This window comes from Ahaetulla prasina, chromosome 7 (assembly GCF_028640845.1).
Source record: "Ahaetulla prasina isolate Xishuangbanna chromosome 7, ASM2864084v1, whole genome shotgun sequence".
Lineage (NCBI taxonomy): Eukaryota > Metazoa > Chordata > Lepidosauria > Squamata > Colubridae > Ahaetulla > Ahaetulla prasina.
Genome location: NC_080545.1, coordinates 15436535 through 15450665, shown reverse-complemented (window position 1 = coordinate 15450665; position 14131 = coordinate 15436535). Strand labels below are relative to the sequence as shown.

The following is a 14131-nucleotide window of genomic DNA, read 5'->3' as shown; positions in this document are numbered from 1 at the left end:
TTGTCCTGTTGGGTGGGGTAGAAGAGAACATCTAAAGTCAAATCTCAGCCCCAGGGTTGCAATTCAAATAAATGTGATTTTATACAAGATCCTTGGATGCTTCAATTTGTACAAATGGACTTGGGTAAATCATGCTAGGAATAAGCCACAATATTTTCATGCGGGATTCAGTTATTTTCTTTTGCGAATCCTTTGTATGCATCAACTATATGTTAATAAATAGGAAGCATTTTAAGGTACACCACTCTCAGTGCAACATATAAACATAATCGAAGTATAATTTGACTCCTACCTCAAGGTCCTGATACTTTAAGAAAAAAGAAAGGAAAATTATGTGAACGAGAATTCTTCTGTGATTTTTTTTTAAATAGAAAAAAATGACTTGTTTTACATACAGGTAAGCAAAAAGCAAACAAAATGGATAGCAATGATCTTGAATGAAATAAAATAAGAAAAAACATGAACACCAGGAATGCTTTTCTCTTAGCATAATGTCCAAATTTTCCATAAATTTCAGAATGTTAGAATTCTCAATCCCTTGTTTTTTGTGATTTCACTTGACTTGTAAACAAGTTATTGGCCAACAAAGTGCAGAACAGATTGTAATCATCTACTTAATCTCATCTGATCCTTTTTATGCACCTCCAGCTTCTCACTTGGATGATTAGAGAAAATGCTGAAATGGGTGTCAACAACTGAAATTATTTCCAGTTGGGGTCTTTTCTTGAAAGGGCATCAAACGTTGACTAAAAATTTCTTTAGGAGGGTTTTGGGGTTGGGTAAAAAGAAAGAGGGACGTGGTGGCTCATGGCTAAGAGTCTGAGCTTGTCGATCAAAAGATGGACAGTTTAGCGGTTCGAATCCCTAGTGCCGCGTAATGGGGTGAGCTCCCATTACTTGTCCCAGCTTCTGCTAACCTAGCAGTTCAAAAGCACGTAAAAAATGCAAGTAGAAAAATAGGGACCATCTTTGGTGGGAAGATAACAACATTCTGTGCGCCTTTGGTGTTTAGTCATGCCGGCCATATGACCACGGAGACGTCTTCGGACAGCACTAGCTCTTCGGCTTTGAAACGGAGATGAGCACCTAGAGTTGGGAACAACTAGCACATATGTGCGAGGGGAACCTTTACCTTTACCTTTTAAAAGAAACCCCAGTAAATAGGTAAACTCAGCCATGCTCACAATCCTGTGCAATCTAAATAGGGCAGAAAATTCAGTATTTCACCCACTGAGAACCTGGTATTGAAGCATTCTAAAAAGTTTCAGTTCATCTGAGATTGGAACATTTCAGAAAAATCAGTTTCTAATCTTCCTAATGTACAGCCCACTATATTTTTTAAACAAATTTTCCACATCATAGCATAATGTTTACGATATTTTTAATCATTTATTTAAAGAACCATTTTAACCATTCTGGAAATGTCCCAGGCTTGAGTTAAGTTTTTTTAAAAGCCTGGAACGTTTCTAAAAGTGTTGGAATAATGTCCAAATATATCCAATAAAGTTGGAACAGTGTTTGACCTAAAAATAGAGCATTTTGAATCTAAAAGTTTTGATTTATGATAGAAAAAAAACACATATATATATTTAATGTGCCAAAATCCTAACAAAATCTAATTTTACTTTGCAATATTGCAGATTAAAGACATGTTGTTTTGAAGATTATTGACATATAGAGAGAACAGCAAAAATCAAATATTAAAGACAACTAAAAGGCATGATAGGTTTTGTTTATTACATTTTAAGTGCCTGGTTTATAAAGTTCATTTCTGAATGAGTGGTAGTTCATCTGTTGTCACTTCCATTATCTGAAAATGTAGGACAGTGCAAAGCAAAGTTCATTTCAGGCAGTGGTTCTCAACCTTTATAGTGCTGCGACCCCTTTAATACCCATGATGTGGCGACCCCTTTAATACTTTAATACAATTTAATACAATTCCCCATGATGTGGCGACCCCAACCGTAAAATTATTTTCGTTTTGAATTTATCGCGCCTGAAGCCGTATTGGCTAGCGATTTGAACTGCTTGCGATTGCCTTGAGGATGGAGGCATTAAAGCAGAGACTCCTCCCCTATTAAGTTTATCTCGCCTGAAGCCAGATTAGGCTAGCGATTGGGAGTGATTGCAGCTGGCCTGAGAGGGAGACATCAGAGCAAAGATTTCTCTCTTTTTTAATTCATCGCGCCTGAAGCCAAATTCGGCTAGCGATTTGAAGAGCCTGCAGCTGGCTTATGGCTCCACTGGAGCGCGATTCTTCGACTCGCAAGTATACTTCCCATATTTCCGATGGTCTTAGGTGACCCCTGGCAAATCGTCATTCGACTCCCAACGGGGTCGCGACCCACAGGTTGAGAACCGCTGATTTAAGGTCTGTTGGAGAAAAGATCTTTTTGTCTTAAAGGCCTAAGAAGAAAAAGGTAAAGAACAGTGGTAACAGAAACGATGACAAAATAATTCTTATTTAAATTACAAGAGAACACATGCAAGGTTGGAATAATACAAGTACACCTCAGTGACCACACCAGTTTTAAATCTGTCAGTCAAGTTTAATTCATCTTAAAGTAAACTACATTGGTATATTTAAGACAAACAATTTGTTTTCTATGCACACTATCCACGGGACAGTCCCTTTTCCAAAATAACTACTTTTTAAGAGTCCCAGAAAAGCACTTTTTCAGAAAGTTTTCCCAATTAAAAAAACAACAACTTTCTATGCTTCCCCCCCACCCTTTATTTTTTCTTAAATTCATCTGAGAAGAAAAAAAAAACGTAAAATCCCCAAAACATTTACATTGCAAGCTATGTTCAAATGCATAAATTGATATACCTAACCAATGTATCGCAACTTGTGTTTTTACTTAGTTCACTTTTTTGTTCATCAATAAAAGAATATAAAAATCTTGTTCGACAGAGTGTTAAGTGTATTAAAATAGATTTGTATAGTACTGCACAGTTTCTCCCGGAGTTGTGAAAATGGATAAAAGGGCTTTGTGTGCTGCCTCCTGGGGATGGGGGGCAGCTTCCGATCCATCAAAAAACAAAATAACTTTTTTCGGCACCGTATGAGAGGCGAAGGTGAGACGCCTCACCTGTGGCACGTAAAGACAGAGCCTGGCTTTTGACAGAGCTGAATTCAGGGCGCCATTGAAGAAGGGCAAGAGCCATCTTTCTCAATGTCCTCAGGAGCACTTATATTTTTGGCCATGTCTACGAGTCCATAGGCTGCCTTTAAAAAAAAAAATAAACAGCCCCAATTCCTCTTGCTAAAAAAAGTAACCTTAACCAATGCTATTAAAATACTCTGCTACTTTCAATTTAATCTTTATTATATCCCTCAGAAAAAACTTTACATTTCCCCTTCAACCCTTGAATTCTGAAATGGTGATCCTTTGGAAGCAAAGGAGAAACAGAGCTATAAAATGGAAAAGCCACACTGACAAGAAACTCATTTGCCCATCAACAACTTGAGAGGTTAAGCCTCAAGGCGCTAGCATAGGCTATCTGACCTATATTGGGCCAAGTCTCAGCATGGTTGCTTCAGGAAGACTAGCTAGTGAAAAGTCAACTGAAATATAGGCAATTTTCTAGCATCTTCTCAAGCTAAAGCTAATGTTTTACACGTGCTCAAATTTAACGAAATTATAAAAAGAACATTTTTTAAAAAAAGTTATCACAATCAGATACCCCACCCCACCCCAAACTCCTGATATATCCAATAAAAGAAATGACCACTTGAGGCAGTTTATTTCCTGTCTTGTAAATTTTAGCAGATAATTCTGCAAGTAAAGGTGAGGGGGAGGAAACCCAACATTTTTCCACATTTCCTATTTTACAATTAAAATGCAGTACAAAAGAGTTAAGTTTTTTGGCATATCATTTGTACTGTTTTGATAAAATAAAAAGCAGCCATAATGTATATTATTTGCTTTCTTCCTTCAAAAAAAAAAAAGAAAGAAAAAAGAAAAGAAAAGATAAAAAAAGAAAGAAAAGAAAAAAAAGAAAAAAAAAAGGAAGGGTTCAAAATCAGCCATGTCTGCTGTAGGATGAGGTAAAAAAATAAAATAAAAATGGCAGCCACGAAGTGCAATCAATACGAAACAGATGAGCTCTGATTACATCGTCCCAGCTGCCATCTTGACTTTTTTGACCTTATCTGTGGACAGCCCAGAAAGGAACCCCCCCCACCAACTAAAAATATCCAACCAATTAAAATATTTCTCACTACTATCATTGTTAAACCTTGAACGACAGCAGAATCCACCCCCCAAAAAACATCCCCAATGAGAAAAATACATCAATAGCAAAATAAGTTAAGAGGACCCGCTAAAATGAAGGGTTTTACAGGCATTAACTCTTTCAATACTTCAGAACGCATATACAGAAGCCTCAGCATGAAAATACTTCAATATTTCACTAGAAATGGTAAATTTCATACATTTTTATTTAAATATCTGCAATTATAATACTGGAAAAAAGAAAAGATTTGATTTTGAAGGCTCTGAAAGTGTCCACAAATGTAACTCTTCTCTATAGCCCTGAATGAAAACGACACTTGATCCTTTTTTTAAAAAAATCAGGAATCTATGCTAGGTTTTTTTTTAATATATATATATATTAAAAAGTCACCATTTTCCATTCTCGGTGCCTGTATCTATCTATCTATCTGCACTAGCGCACTAATGGTTTGCCTGTCAATCTATTTTTTCTTCCCAAAGGGCAGCTTCTTTGCGCCTCTGCAAAGGAGGTGCCACCCCCCCAAAAAAAGAGGCAGGCCCCTTCCGCCTCTCCAGGCCGCCCCGTCTTCCATCGACCAGAGAAGCAGCATCCTTTTCTGCATTAATTACATTAAGGCCAAATCAACCAAACGAAGGGAAAGGGGGATTAGCACTGAGATTCCCAGCAATGGGGGAAAGGAAATAATGACATCGAGCTGCCAAGGGGACTCAATGGTGGGATGATTATTACTATTTTTTTTCCCCCGCACAACTTTTAGGACAATGTCATTTTCTTGTTATCTCAGGTTTTTTTTTTAATTTTTCTTCCCCACTTTAACATGATCTTTCTTGACTTGAGTCAAACCCATTTCACACGGCTGCCATCTTCTCAATGTCCTCAGGAGCACTTATATTTTTGGCCATGTCTACGAGTCCATAGGCTGCCTTTAAAAAAAAAAATAAACAGCCCCAATTCCTCTTGCTAAAAAAAGTAACCTTAACCAATGCTATTAAAATACTCTGCTACTTTCAATTTAATCTTTATTATATCCCTCAGAAAAAACTTTACATTTCCCCTTCAACCCTTGAATTCTGAAATGGTGATCCTTTGGAAGCAAAGGAGAAACAGAGCTATAAAATGGAAAAGCCACACTGACAAGAAACTCATTTGCCCATCAACAACTTGAGAGGTTAAGCCTCAAGGCGCTAGCATAGGCTATCTGACCTATATTGGGCCAAGTCTCAGCATGGTTGCTTCAGGAAGACTAGCTAGTGAAAAGTCAACTGAAATATAGGCAATTTTCTAGCATCTTCTCAAGCTAAAGCTAATGTTTTACACGTGCTCAAATTTAACGAAATTATAAAAAGAACATTTTTTAAAAAAAGTTATCACAATCAGATACCCCACCCCACCCCAAACTCCTGATATATCCAATAAAAGAAATGACCACTTGAGGCAGTTTATTTCCTGTCTTGTAAATTTTAGCAGATAATTCTGCAAGTAAAGGTGAGGGGGAGGAAACCCAACATTTTTCCACATTTCCTATTTTACAATTAAAATGCAGTACAAAAGAGTTAAGTTTTTTGGCATATCATTTGTACTGTTTTGATAAAATAAAAAGCAGCCATAATGTATATTATTTGCTTTCTTCCTTCAAAAAAAAAAAAAGAAAGAAAAAAGAAAAGAAAAGATAAAAAAAGAAAGAAAAGAAAAAAAAAGAAAAAAAAAGGAAGGGTTCAAAATCAGCCATGTCTGCTGTAGGATGAGGTAAAAAAATAAAATAAAAATGGCAGCCACGAAGTGCAATCAATACGAAACAGATGAGCTCTAATTACATCGTCCCAGCTGCCATCTTGACTTTTTTGACCTTATCTGTGGACAGCCCAGAAAGGAACCCCCCCACCAACTAAAAATATCCAACCAATTAAAATATTTCTCACTACTATCATTGTTAAACCTTGAACGACAGCAGAATCCACCCCCCAAAAAACATCCCCAATGAGAAAAATACATCAATAGCAAAATAAGTTAAGAGGACCCGCTAAAATGAAGGGTTTTACAGGCATTAACTCTTTCAATACTTCAGAACGCATATACAGAAGCCTCAGCATGAAAATACTTCAATATTTCACTAGAAATGGTAAATTTCATACATTTTTATTTAAATATCTGCAATTATAATACTGGAAAAAAGAAAAGATTTGATTTTGAAGGCTCTGAAAGTGTCCACAAATGTAACTCTTCTCTATAGCCCTGAATGAAAACGACACTTGATCCTTTTTTTAAAAAAATCAGGAATCTATGCTAGGTTTTTTTTTAATATATATATATATTAAAAAGTCACCATTTTCCATTCTCGGTGCCTGTATCTATCTATCTATCTGCACTAGCGCACTAATGGTTTGCCTGTCAATCTATTTTTTCTTCCCAAAGGGCAGCTTCTTTGCACCTCTGCAAAGGAGGTGCCACCCCCCCAAAAAAAGAGGCAGGCCCCTTCCGCCTCTCCAGGCCGCCCCGTCTTCCATCGACCAGAGAAGCAGCATCCTTTTCTGCATTAATTACATTAAGGCCAAATCAACCAAACGAAGGGAAAGGGGGGGATTGTAAGCACTGAGATTCCCAGCAATGGGGGGGGGGGAAAGGAAATAATGACATCGAGCTGCCAAGGGGGACTCAATGGTGGGATGATTATTACTATTTTTTTTCCCCCGCACAACTTTTAGGACAATGTCATTTTCTTGTTATCTCAGGTTTTTTTTTTAATTTTTCTTCCCCACTTTAACATGATCTTTCTTGACTTGAGTCAAACCCATTTCACACGGCTGCCATCTTTTCTCTCCTTATGCCCGCATGCACTTAAAGCAGGGGTGTCCAAACTACGGCCCGCGGGCCAACTGCGGCCCGCGGGTCAGTTTTTATTGGCCCGCAGCAAATTCTCGGTGGACAGTGGGGTGCGGCCCCCGTCCTGGCCCCCAAGGAAGCCGCCGCTCACCCGGTTGCAGATGCGGGGAGGCTCCGCTGAGGCTACCCCTGCCCACCCGGGGCTGCGGGCCGGCCATTCAGCCACTGGGCTGTAGGGGGCGCCCGGGACGCCCACGGCTCCAGCCCGGCCCACCAGACAGAGGAGGAGGCGGGCGGGCGGCAGAGCTTCCGGCGCTGCTCCAGGCGCCCTCGGCTCGCGGCGCCGCACAGGTAGGCTCTCCAGGCGGGTCGGCAGAGCAGGGCTGGATGGGCGGGGAGGCGGAGGCGGAGGCGGAGGAGGATGGGAGGTTGAGCTGCTGAGTGGGCCCCGCTGCGGGGCTGCCGAGGTCAGCGGGCAGGGGCTTCTGCTCCCGGAGAACCTCTGGGTGGGGCATACCAGGCATTCCCACCAACTGAGCTGCATCGCTGGGGAGGGGAGGCGGTGGCTGGAGAGGACAACCCGCCGCCGCCCCACCCAGAGGTTCTCCGGGAGCAAGCGTCCCGTTCCGCTGGGACCCTCGGCAGCCCGGCAGCGGGCCCACTCAGCAGCTCAACCTCCCATCCTCCTCCGCTCCGCTCCCCGCCCGTCCAGCCCTGCTCTGCCGACCCGCCGGAGAGCCTACCTGCGCGCGCGCCGCGAGCCGAGGGCGCCCGGAGCAGCGCCGAAGCTCTGCCGCCCGCCCGCCTCCTCTGTCTGGTACCGCCTCCCCTCCCCAGCGATGCAGCTCAGTTGGTGGGAATGCCTGGTAAGGGGCGCAGCTCAGTTGGGGCCTTGTCCGGGAAGCTGAGTGACCAAGGAGGCTCTGGGAGAGGCGAAGAGACCTACCCACCCCACCCCGCCCCAGCTGGGAAGATGGCAACGCCGCCGCTCGCCGGTTGCAGATGCGGGAGGCTCCGCTGGCGACCCCGCCCACCGGGGCTGCGGGCGGCCATTCCGCCACTGGGCTGTAGGGGCGCCGGGGCGCCCACGGCTCCAGCCCGGCCCACCAGACAGAGGAGGCGGGCGGGCGGCAGAGCTTCGGCGCTGCTCCGGGCGCCCTCGGCTCGCGGCGCCCCGCAGGTAGGCTCTCCAGGCGGGTCGGCAGAGCAGGGCTGGACGGGCGGGGGGGCGGGGCGGAGGAGGATGGGAGGGGTGAGCTGCTGAGTGGGCCCCGCTGCGGGGCTGCCGAGGGTCCCGGCGGGAACGGGACGCTTCTGCTCCCCGGAGAACCTCTGGGTGGGGGGCGGCGAAGGCGGGTTGTCCCTCTCCAGCCACCGCCTCCCCTCCCCAGCGATGCAGCTCAGTTGGTGGGAATCCTCGGCGCCTGGTGAGGCGCAGCTCAGTTGGGGCCTTGTCCGGGAAGCTGAGTGACCAAGGAGGCTCTGGGAGAGGCGAAGAGACCCACCACCCACCCCCGGTGTTGCCACAGCTGGGAAGATGGCAACATCCTGGGATGCCGGGATGCCCAAGGGGATGAAGCCCTTCCTCGCAAAGAGTCTTTTGGGCCCAAGGCAGCTTGGCGGCTGGTGGCCCTGTGCCCCATGGGGCATTGCCAGGATCGTTCCTCCAATGGGCCAAAGCCTCCTGGCTGACCCACAAGGCCCTCGGAGGGGGAGAACAGCCGGCCTTCCTAGCACAGCGCTGCCTCTTCCCAAAAGGGAAGTTTGTTTGTTTGTTTGCCTTTGAAGGTGTCTCTCACCCGCTTGGCTTGTTTCTGTTTCATTTTGTCTGCCTCTGAGAAGGACTGGCTGGCTGCAAAACTCTTGTGGCTTGAGGCTATTGTGCGCACTCTGTACATGGGCCCCAGCTGCCCCTCGGAGCAGCTTCAAAGCCCTTTGGGGGCTCTGCTCCCAAACCTGTGCCCAAACCGAGGGACCCTTGGGGGCTTCTTTGCATGCTGCAGGATCTCCCAGTGTGACAGTTTTGCACCCTGCAGACTGATAGAAAGCAGCTGGGACTCCCCTGGTGGAAAAGAAGAAGACCGGCATCGAGAAACAGGTGAGGGCGGCGAGGGGCCGAACAGCGTTGGTGGGGGGAAGTGTGCAGAATGTCTCCAGACAAAAACTATATCGCACTTTTGACCAGTCCTCACACTTATGACCGGTCATCATTTATGCCTGTTGCAGCATTTTGTGCATAGGGACTACTCAGAGGGCTGCAAAACTTATTTTTGACCTGTCCTCACACTTTTGACTGGTCCTCACACCTACAACTATCTTTACATTTTGCACCCTATCTTGTAACCGTGGTGAAGAGAAGCAGTTGTGAAATGGGTGATATGGTTGTTAAAAATGCTGCAATGGGCATAAATGTGAGGATGGTCATAAGTGTGAGGACTGGTCAAAAATTACTTTTTTTAGCCCTCTGAGTAGTTTCTATGCCCATAGCCACATCCACTCAGTCACATGAGCAGTTAGCCACACCCACCAGTCACATGACCACCAAGCCACACCCCAAAATAAGCCACGCCCATCCCCGTGGCCCGGGCCTTTGCTTATTTTTCTGTATTTGGCCCTCACTCAAAAAAGTTTGGACACCCCTGACTTAAAGTGTTCTTGTTGGCTGGATTGGTTCTCTTCTGAAGAAAAAAAAGTGTGTCTGTGTGGGGGGAAACCCACCAATGGGGGGAGGGGGGAAGGGGGAGGGGATCCCCTGTCAGTTGTTGCCCTGTGTCGGCTGCAAGGGTTGGGGAGCAGCGGCAGCCGAGGCAGATGATGGTTTGGTCCAGGGGACAGTCAGCAGGGAGGAGGAGGAGGTTGTTGTTGTCATGGTAACCTGAAGCATCTGCTCATTCTGTATCAGTCTAATGAGAGTTTTGAGGTGTTCCAGCGATGATTGAACCCCTTTCTGCTGGGCCAATAGGCTGTTTTTGAGCTCTAGGCATTTCTGTCAAATTAGAAATGGAAAGAGAAAGAAATCATCCACAAGAAACGATCGAAAGATCCCTCAGCAAATGGACATCATGGAGGACCTGCAACCAAGATAGTTGCCCTGCGACATCCTTAAAGGCCAGAATATCAGTCAGGACACTTAAAAAGAGATTTCCCCCTCCCTTTCCTGTTTCTTATTGGTGGCATACCTACCAGTGGTGGCTTTCAAAATTTTTTACTACCGGTTCTGTGGATGTGGATTGGTGGGCATGGCTTGGCTTGTTGGGCGTGGCTTGTTGGATGTGGCAGGGGAAGGATATTGTAAAATCTCCATTCCCTCCCCACTCCAGGGGAAGGTTACTTCAAAATCCCCATTTCCTCCCAATCAGCTCGGACTTGGGAGGCAGAGAATAGGTGAGGGTGGGGCCAGTCAGAATTTTTACTACTGGTTCTCCGAACTACTCAAAATTTCCGCTACCGGTTCTCCAGAACTGGTCAGAACCTGCTAAAACCCACCTCTGATACCTACATAACTTAATACAGAGATTGTTTTCCAAACCAGTTTCAGTCTGAAGTAACGTACAGTTTATATTAAGTTCACCTTTATCTAACCTTGACCGATTTCCTCATGAAAGAAAAAACAGAATAGAAATTCCACAAATAAATAAATGAGCACAGCCCAGCCTGGTTATTATTTGAATGAGAGAACTGCCAGGATTCTAAAAATGGAAAGTCAAAAAAATAATGTATATTATTTTTATTAAAGACATTCCTATTGCACTTGGCTGGAGAAGATTAGGAACGACTGAGGGCAAAAGAAGAATGGGACAACAGAGAATGAGGTGGCTGGATGGAGTCACTGAAGCAGTCAGCGTGAGCTTAAATGGACTCCGGGGGATGGGAGAGGACAGGAAGGCCTGGAGGAAAGTTGTCCATGGAGTTGCGATGGGTCAGACACGACTTCGCAACTAACAACAACAACAATTGCACTTGGAGGCTCACATCAAAATGTCCATGATGCCATATTAAAAAACAAACCCAAACTAACACGTAACAAAGAAACCTGCATAAAAATAAAGCAATAAAATGGAAAAAGAAAAGTTTGTGCTACAGGTAAACTCAGAGGACACCTCCCGGGAAATTTCAACCATTTCAGGTCAGCAGGGAAACGGCCGACTTGTCTCTACCAGAAATAGTTCCACAGTGCTGGCACCGTCAAAGAAAAGCAGAACCTTTGCACTTCAGCCACCACCAGCCTCAACGTCTCCAAAATGTGGGATTTGCAGCAGTTTTCTCCTGGTTATTCTAGTACTGGTTCGAGTAGATGGTTCTGCAAGTATCTGGGTGCCAGTCAGTGGCGGAATTCAAATAATTTAACAACTGGTTCTCTGCCATAATGACCAGCTGGGTAGGCATGGCTCAGTGGCCATGTGACCCTGTGGGTGTGGCCAACTCAATGTCACTCATGTTGATGGGCGCTTCGCCTTAGCTGTTACAATGTAATAAGGGTTAACCAGAGAGGCAGTTTCTGTAAGCAGGGCAATAAAGATTAGGCTAGAAACACCACCAGAATGTTTCCTTCCTGCCTTCCTTACAGGATTAGCCCTGTAAAGTGGGAAAAAAAAATAAGATTTCTTCCAACAACCGGTTCTCTGAACTGCTTAGAAAGTTAACATCCGGTTCTCCCGAATAGGTGCGAACTGGCTGGATCCCACCATTGGTGCCAGTCTATAAAATGTGTTATAGGTCAAAAAAAGTACTTTAAATTATACCTGGAAACTGGTCTGCAGCCAGTGTGGAGTCTACAAACCCAGTATTATATGTTTCCAGTGCCAGAAACTGAAAAGCACATGGGTTGCATTTTGGACAACTGAAGTTTTTGAGTGGTCTTTAAAGGCAGCCTGAAGCAGTGCATGGTACCATTATCTAACCAGGTGATAATGAGCGCATGAACGATTGTAGCCAGAGCCTACCCTGCACGCTCACATTTTCGGTTCCGGCTGAACCAATTGTTCAAGGGCAGCAGCCCACTCCTGCCCCTAGTCCTTCTTTTCATTAAACTAGACATACCCAATTCCAGCAACCTTTCTTTGTATGTTTTAGCCTCCAGTTCCCTAATCATCTTTCTTGCGCTTCTCTGCAACTCTTTCTAGAGTTTCAACATCTTTTTTACATCGCGGTGATCAAAATGCAGAAGGGCAGCTGCAACAGGACTCAACAGAGAACGCCATAAACTGCTCTTCCATGATTTAAAGGAACAGATACTTTTCCTTCAAGTACTTTTGTCTTGCAAAGTCTTGTTTTCTTAAAATTGCTCCTGAAGGAGCAACGTCTTTGGCTACCATCTTCTAGCTTGCTTGAAATTCGGAGGAACCTTCCCATTTGTCTCTTTGTCCCCTGCGGGCCTTGAGATAAGAAACAAGCTAAGGAATTATACCTTCATTGCATTATTAAGAAAGCATTCTTTTTCCTCCAGCTGTCTGTGTTCTCCTCTTAATTCACTGCTCCTCTTTAATAGCCTCCTCTTCTCTTCTTCTTTGACTGAAAAAGACACAAACAGAAGCAATGAAAATAATGACACTTTCTACTAAACAGAGCAGTTAAGCAAATGCATCTGGAAAGAACTGGACAGCTCCCTGGGGCAGCAACTATATGGGTGATGCAGAAGAGGCAATGACCTTCCCCACTTCAACATGATCTTTCTTGACTTGAGTCAAGCCTATTTCACATGGCTGCCAGCTTTTCCTACCTGACATAGTTTTTTTGTGCATTAGCCAAAGATTACATGACTTTGCAACTAACAACAAAAATCTCCAATGGGCCAGCCAGCCAAGATAGGAGTTGCCCCATCTTCCAAAATTGTCCCAGAGATGGATGAGTGTTGTTCTGGAGAAGGTAAAGAAGAAGCTTAGCTAATTACTACATGGTGTCAATCAGCTCAGCTTTTCAATATGGCTGGAAGCTAATTACTATTTAGGGCATGTCAAATTTTTCAACTTTCAATTTCCAAACTTGAGGGGTGCTCAAAATGTTGTGACTGCCTTGGGGATTATAAAGATATTTTGGTTACTTTAATATAATCTAGATGTGCTTGGTAAGTTACTGCATAAATATCATAACTTTTTAGCATTTCATTTATGTCAATTTGCTCAGCTTTTCAATATGGCTGGAAGCCCAACAATAGGACAGAAACAAGAAAAATATCAGCTCTCAATGCAGTGCCCCCTTTGCATGCACACATGATCCAGACAATATACTCCTGATATATAAGAGTCTATATAAACAAGACTCTTAGATCCTTCAATTAACCCACATTTTTTCTCATACAATTCAGTGGCTGCAATGAGATCAACAAGAGAATACAAGTTAGTCCTCACTTACCAGCTGCAGTTGGGATTGCCGGTAAGTGGCATGGTAATTAAATGAATCACCATAACACCAAGCCCAAATCACATCTTTATTATTTTATTTATTTATTTATTTATTTGATTTTTATACCGCCCTTCTCCCGAAGGACTCAGGGCGGTGTACAGGCAAGATAAAACAATACAATATACAAATTAAAATACCATTTAAAAAACTTATTTAAATTAGCCTAAAATTAAAAAATTTCCATACTAAAAACCCCGTTTAAAAATTAATAAAAGATAAAATTCAATTTAAGACAGCCCCGCGCAAATAAAAAGATGCGTCTTCAGTTCGCGACGGAATGTCCGAAGGTCAGGTATTTGGCGTAAACCCGGGGGAAGTTCGTTCCAGAGTGTGGGAGCCCCCACAGAGAAGGACCTTCCTGGGGCCAGCCAGCCAAGATAGGAGTTGCCCATCTTCCAAAATTGTCCCAGAGATGGATGAGTGTTGTTCTGAGAAGGTAAAGAAGAAGCTTAGCTAATTACTACATGGTGTCAATCAGCTCAGCTTTTCAATATGGCTGGAAGCTAATTACTACATGGTGTCAATCAGCTCAGCTTTTCAATATGGCTGGAAGCTAATTACTACATGGTGTCAATCAGCTCAGCTTTTCAATATGGCTGGAAGCTAATTACTACATGGTGTCAATCAGCTCAGCTTTTCAATATGGCTGGAAGCTAATTACTACATGGTG

At 43.9% G+C, this 14131-nt stretch overlaps 1 protein-coding gene across 1 annotated transcript in view; it reads right to left on the bottom strand.

Annotated features, from left to right (window-relative positions):
• Positions 1 to 9807: 9807 nt before the first annotated feature.
• PHF21B (PHD finger protein 21B) overlaps positions 9808 to 14131 on the bottom strand; it is a 238811-nt gene continuing 234487 nt past the window's right edge. Inside the window, exons 12-13 of the mRNA XM_058189775.1 lie at positions 12467 to 12570; positions 9808 to 10045 (exon numbers count right to left, since the gene is read on the bottom strand). Coding sequence (XP_058045758.1) covers positions 9815 to 10045; positions 12467 to 12570 — 335 coding nt within the window. The 3' untranslated portion in view covers positions 9808 to 9814. The remainder of the gene's footprint in view (positions 10046 to 12466; positions 12571 to 14131) is intronic.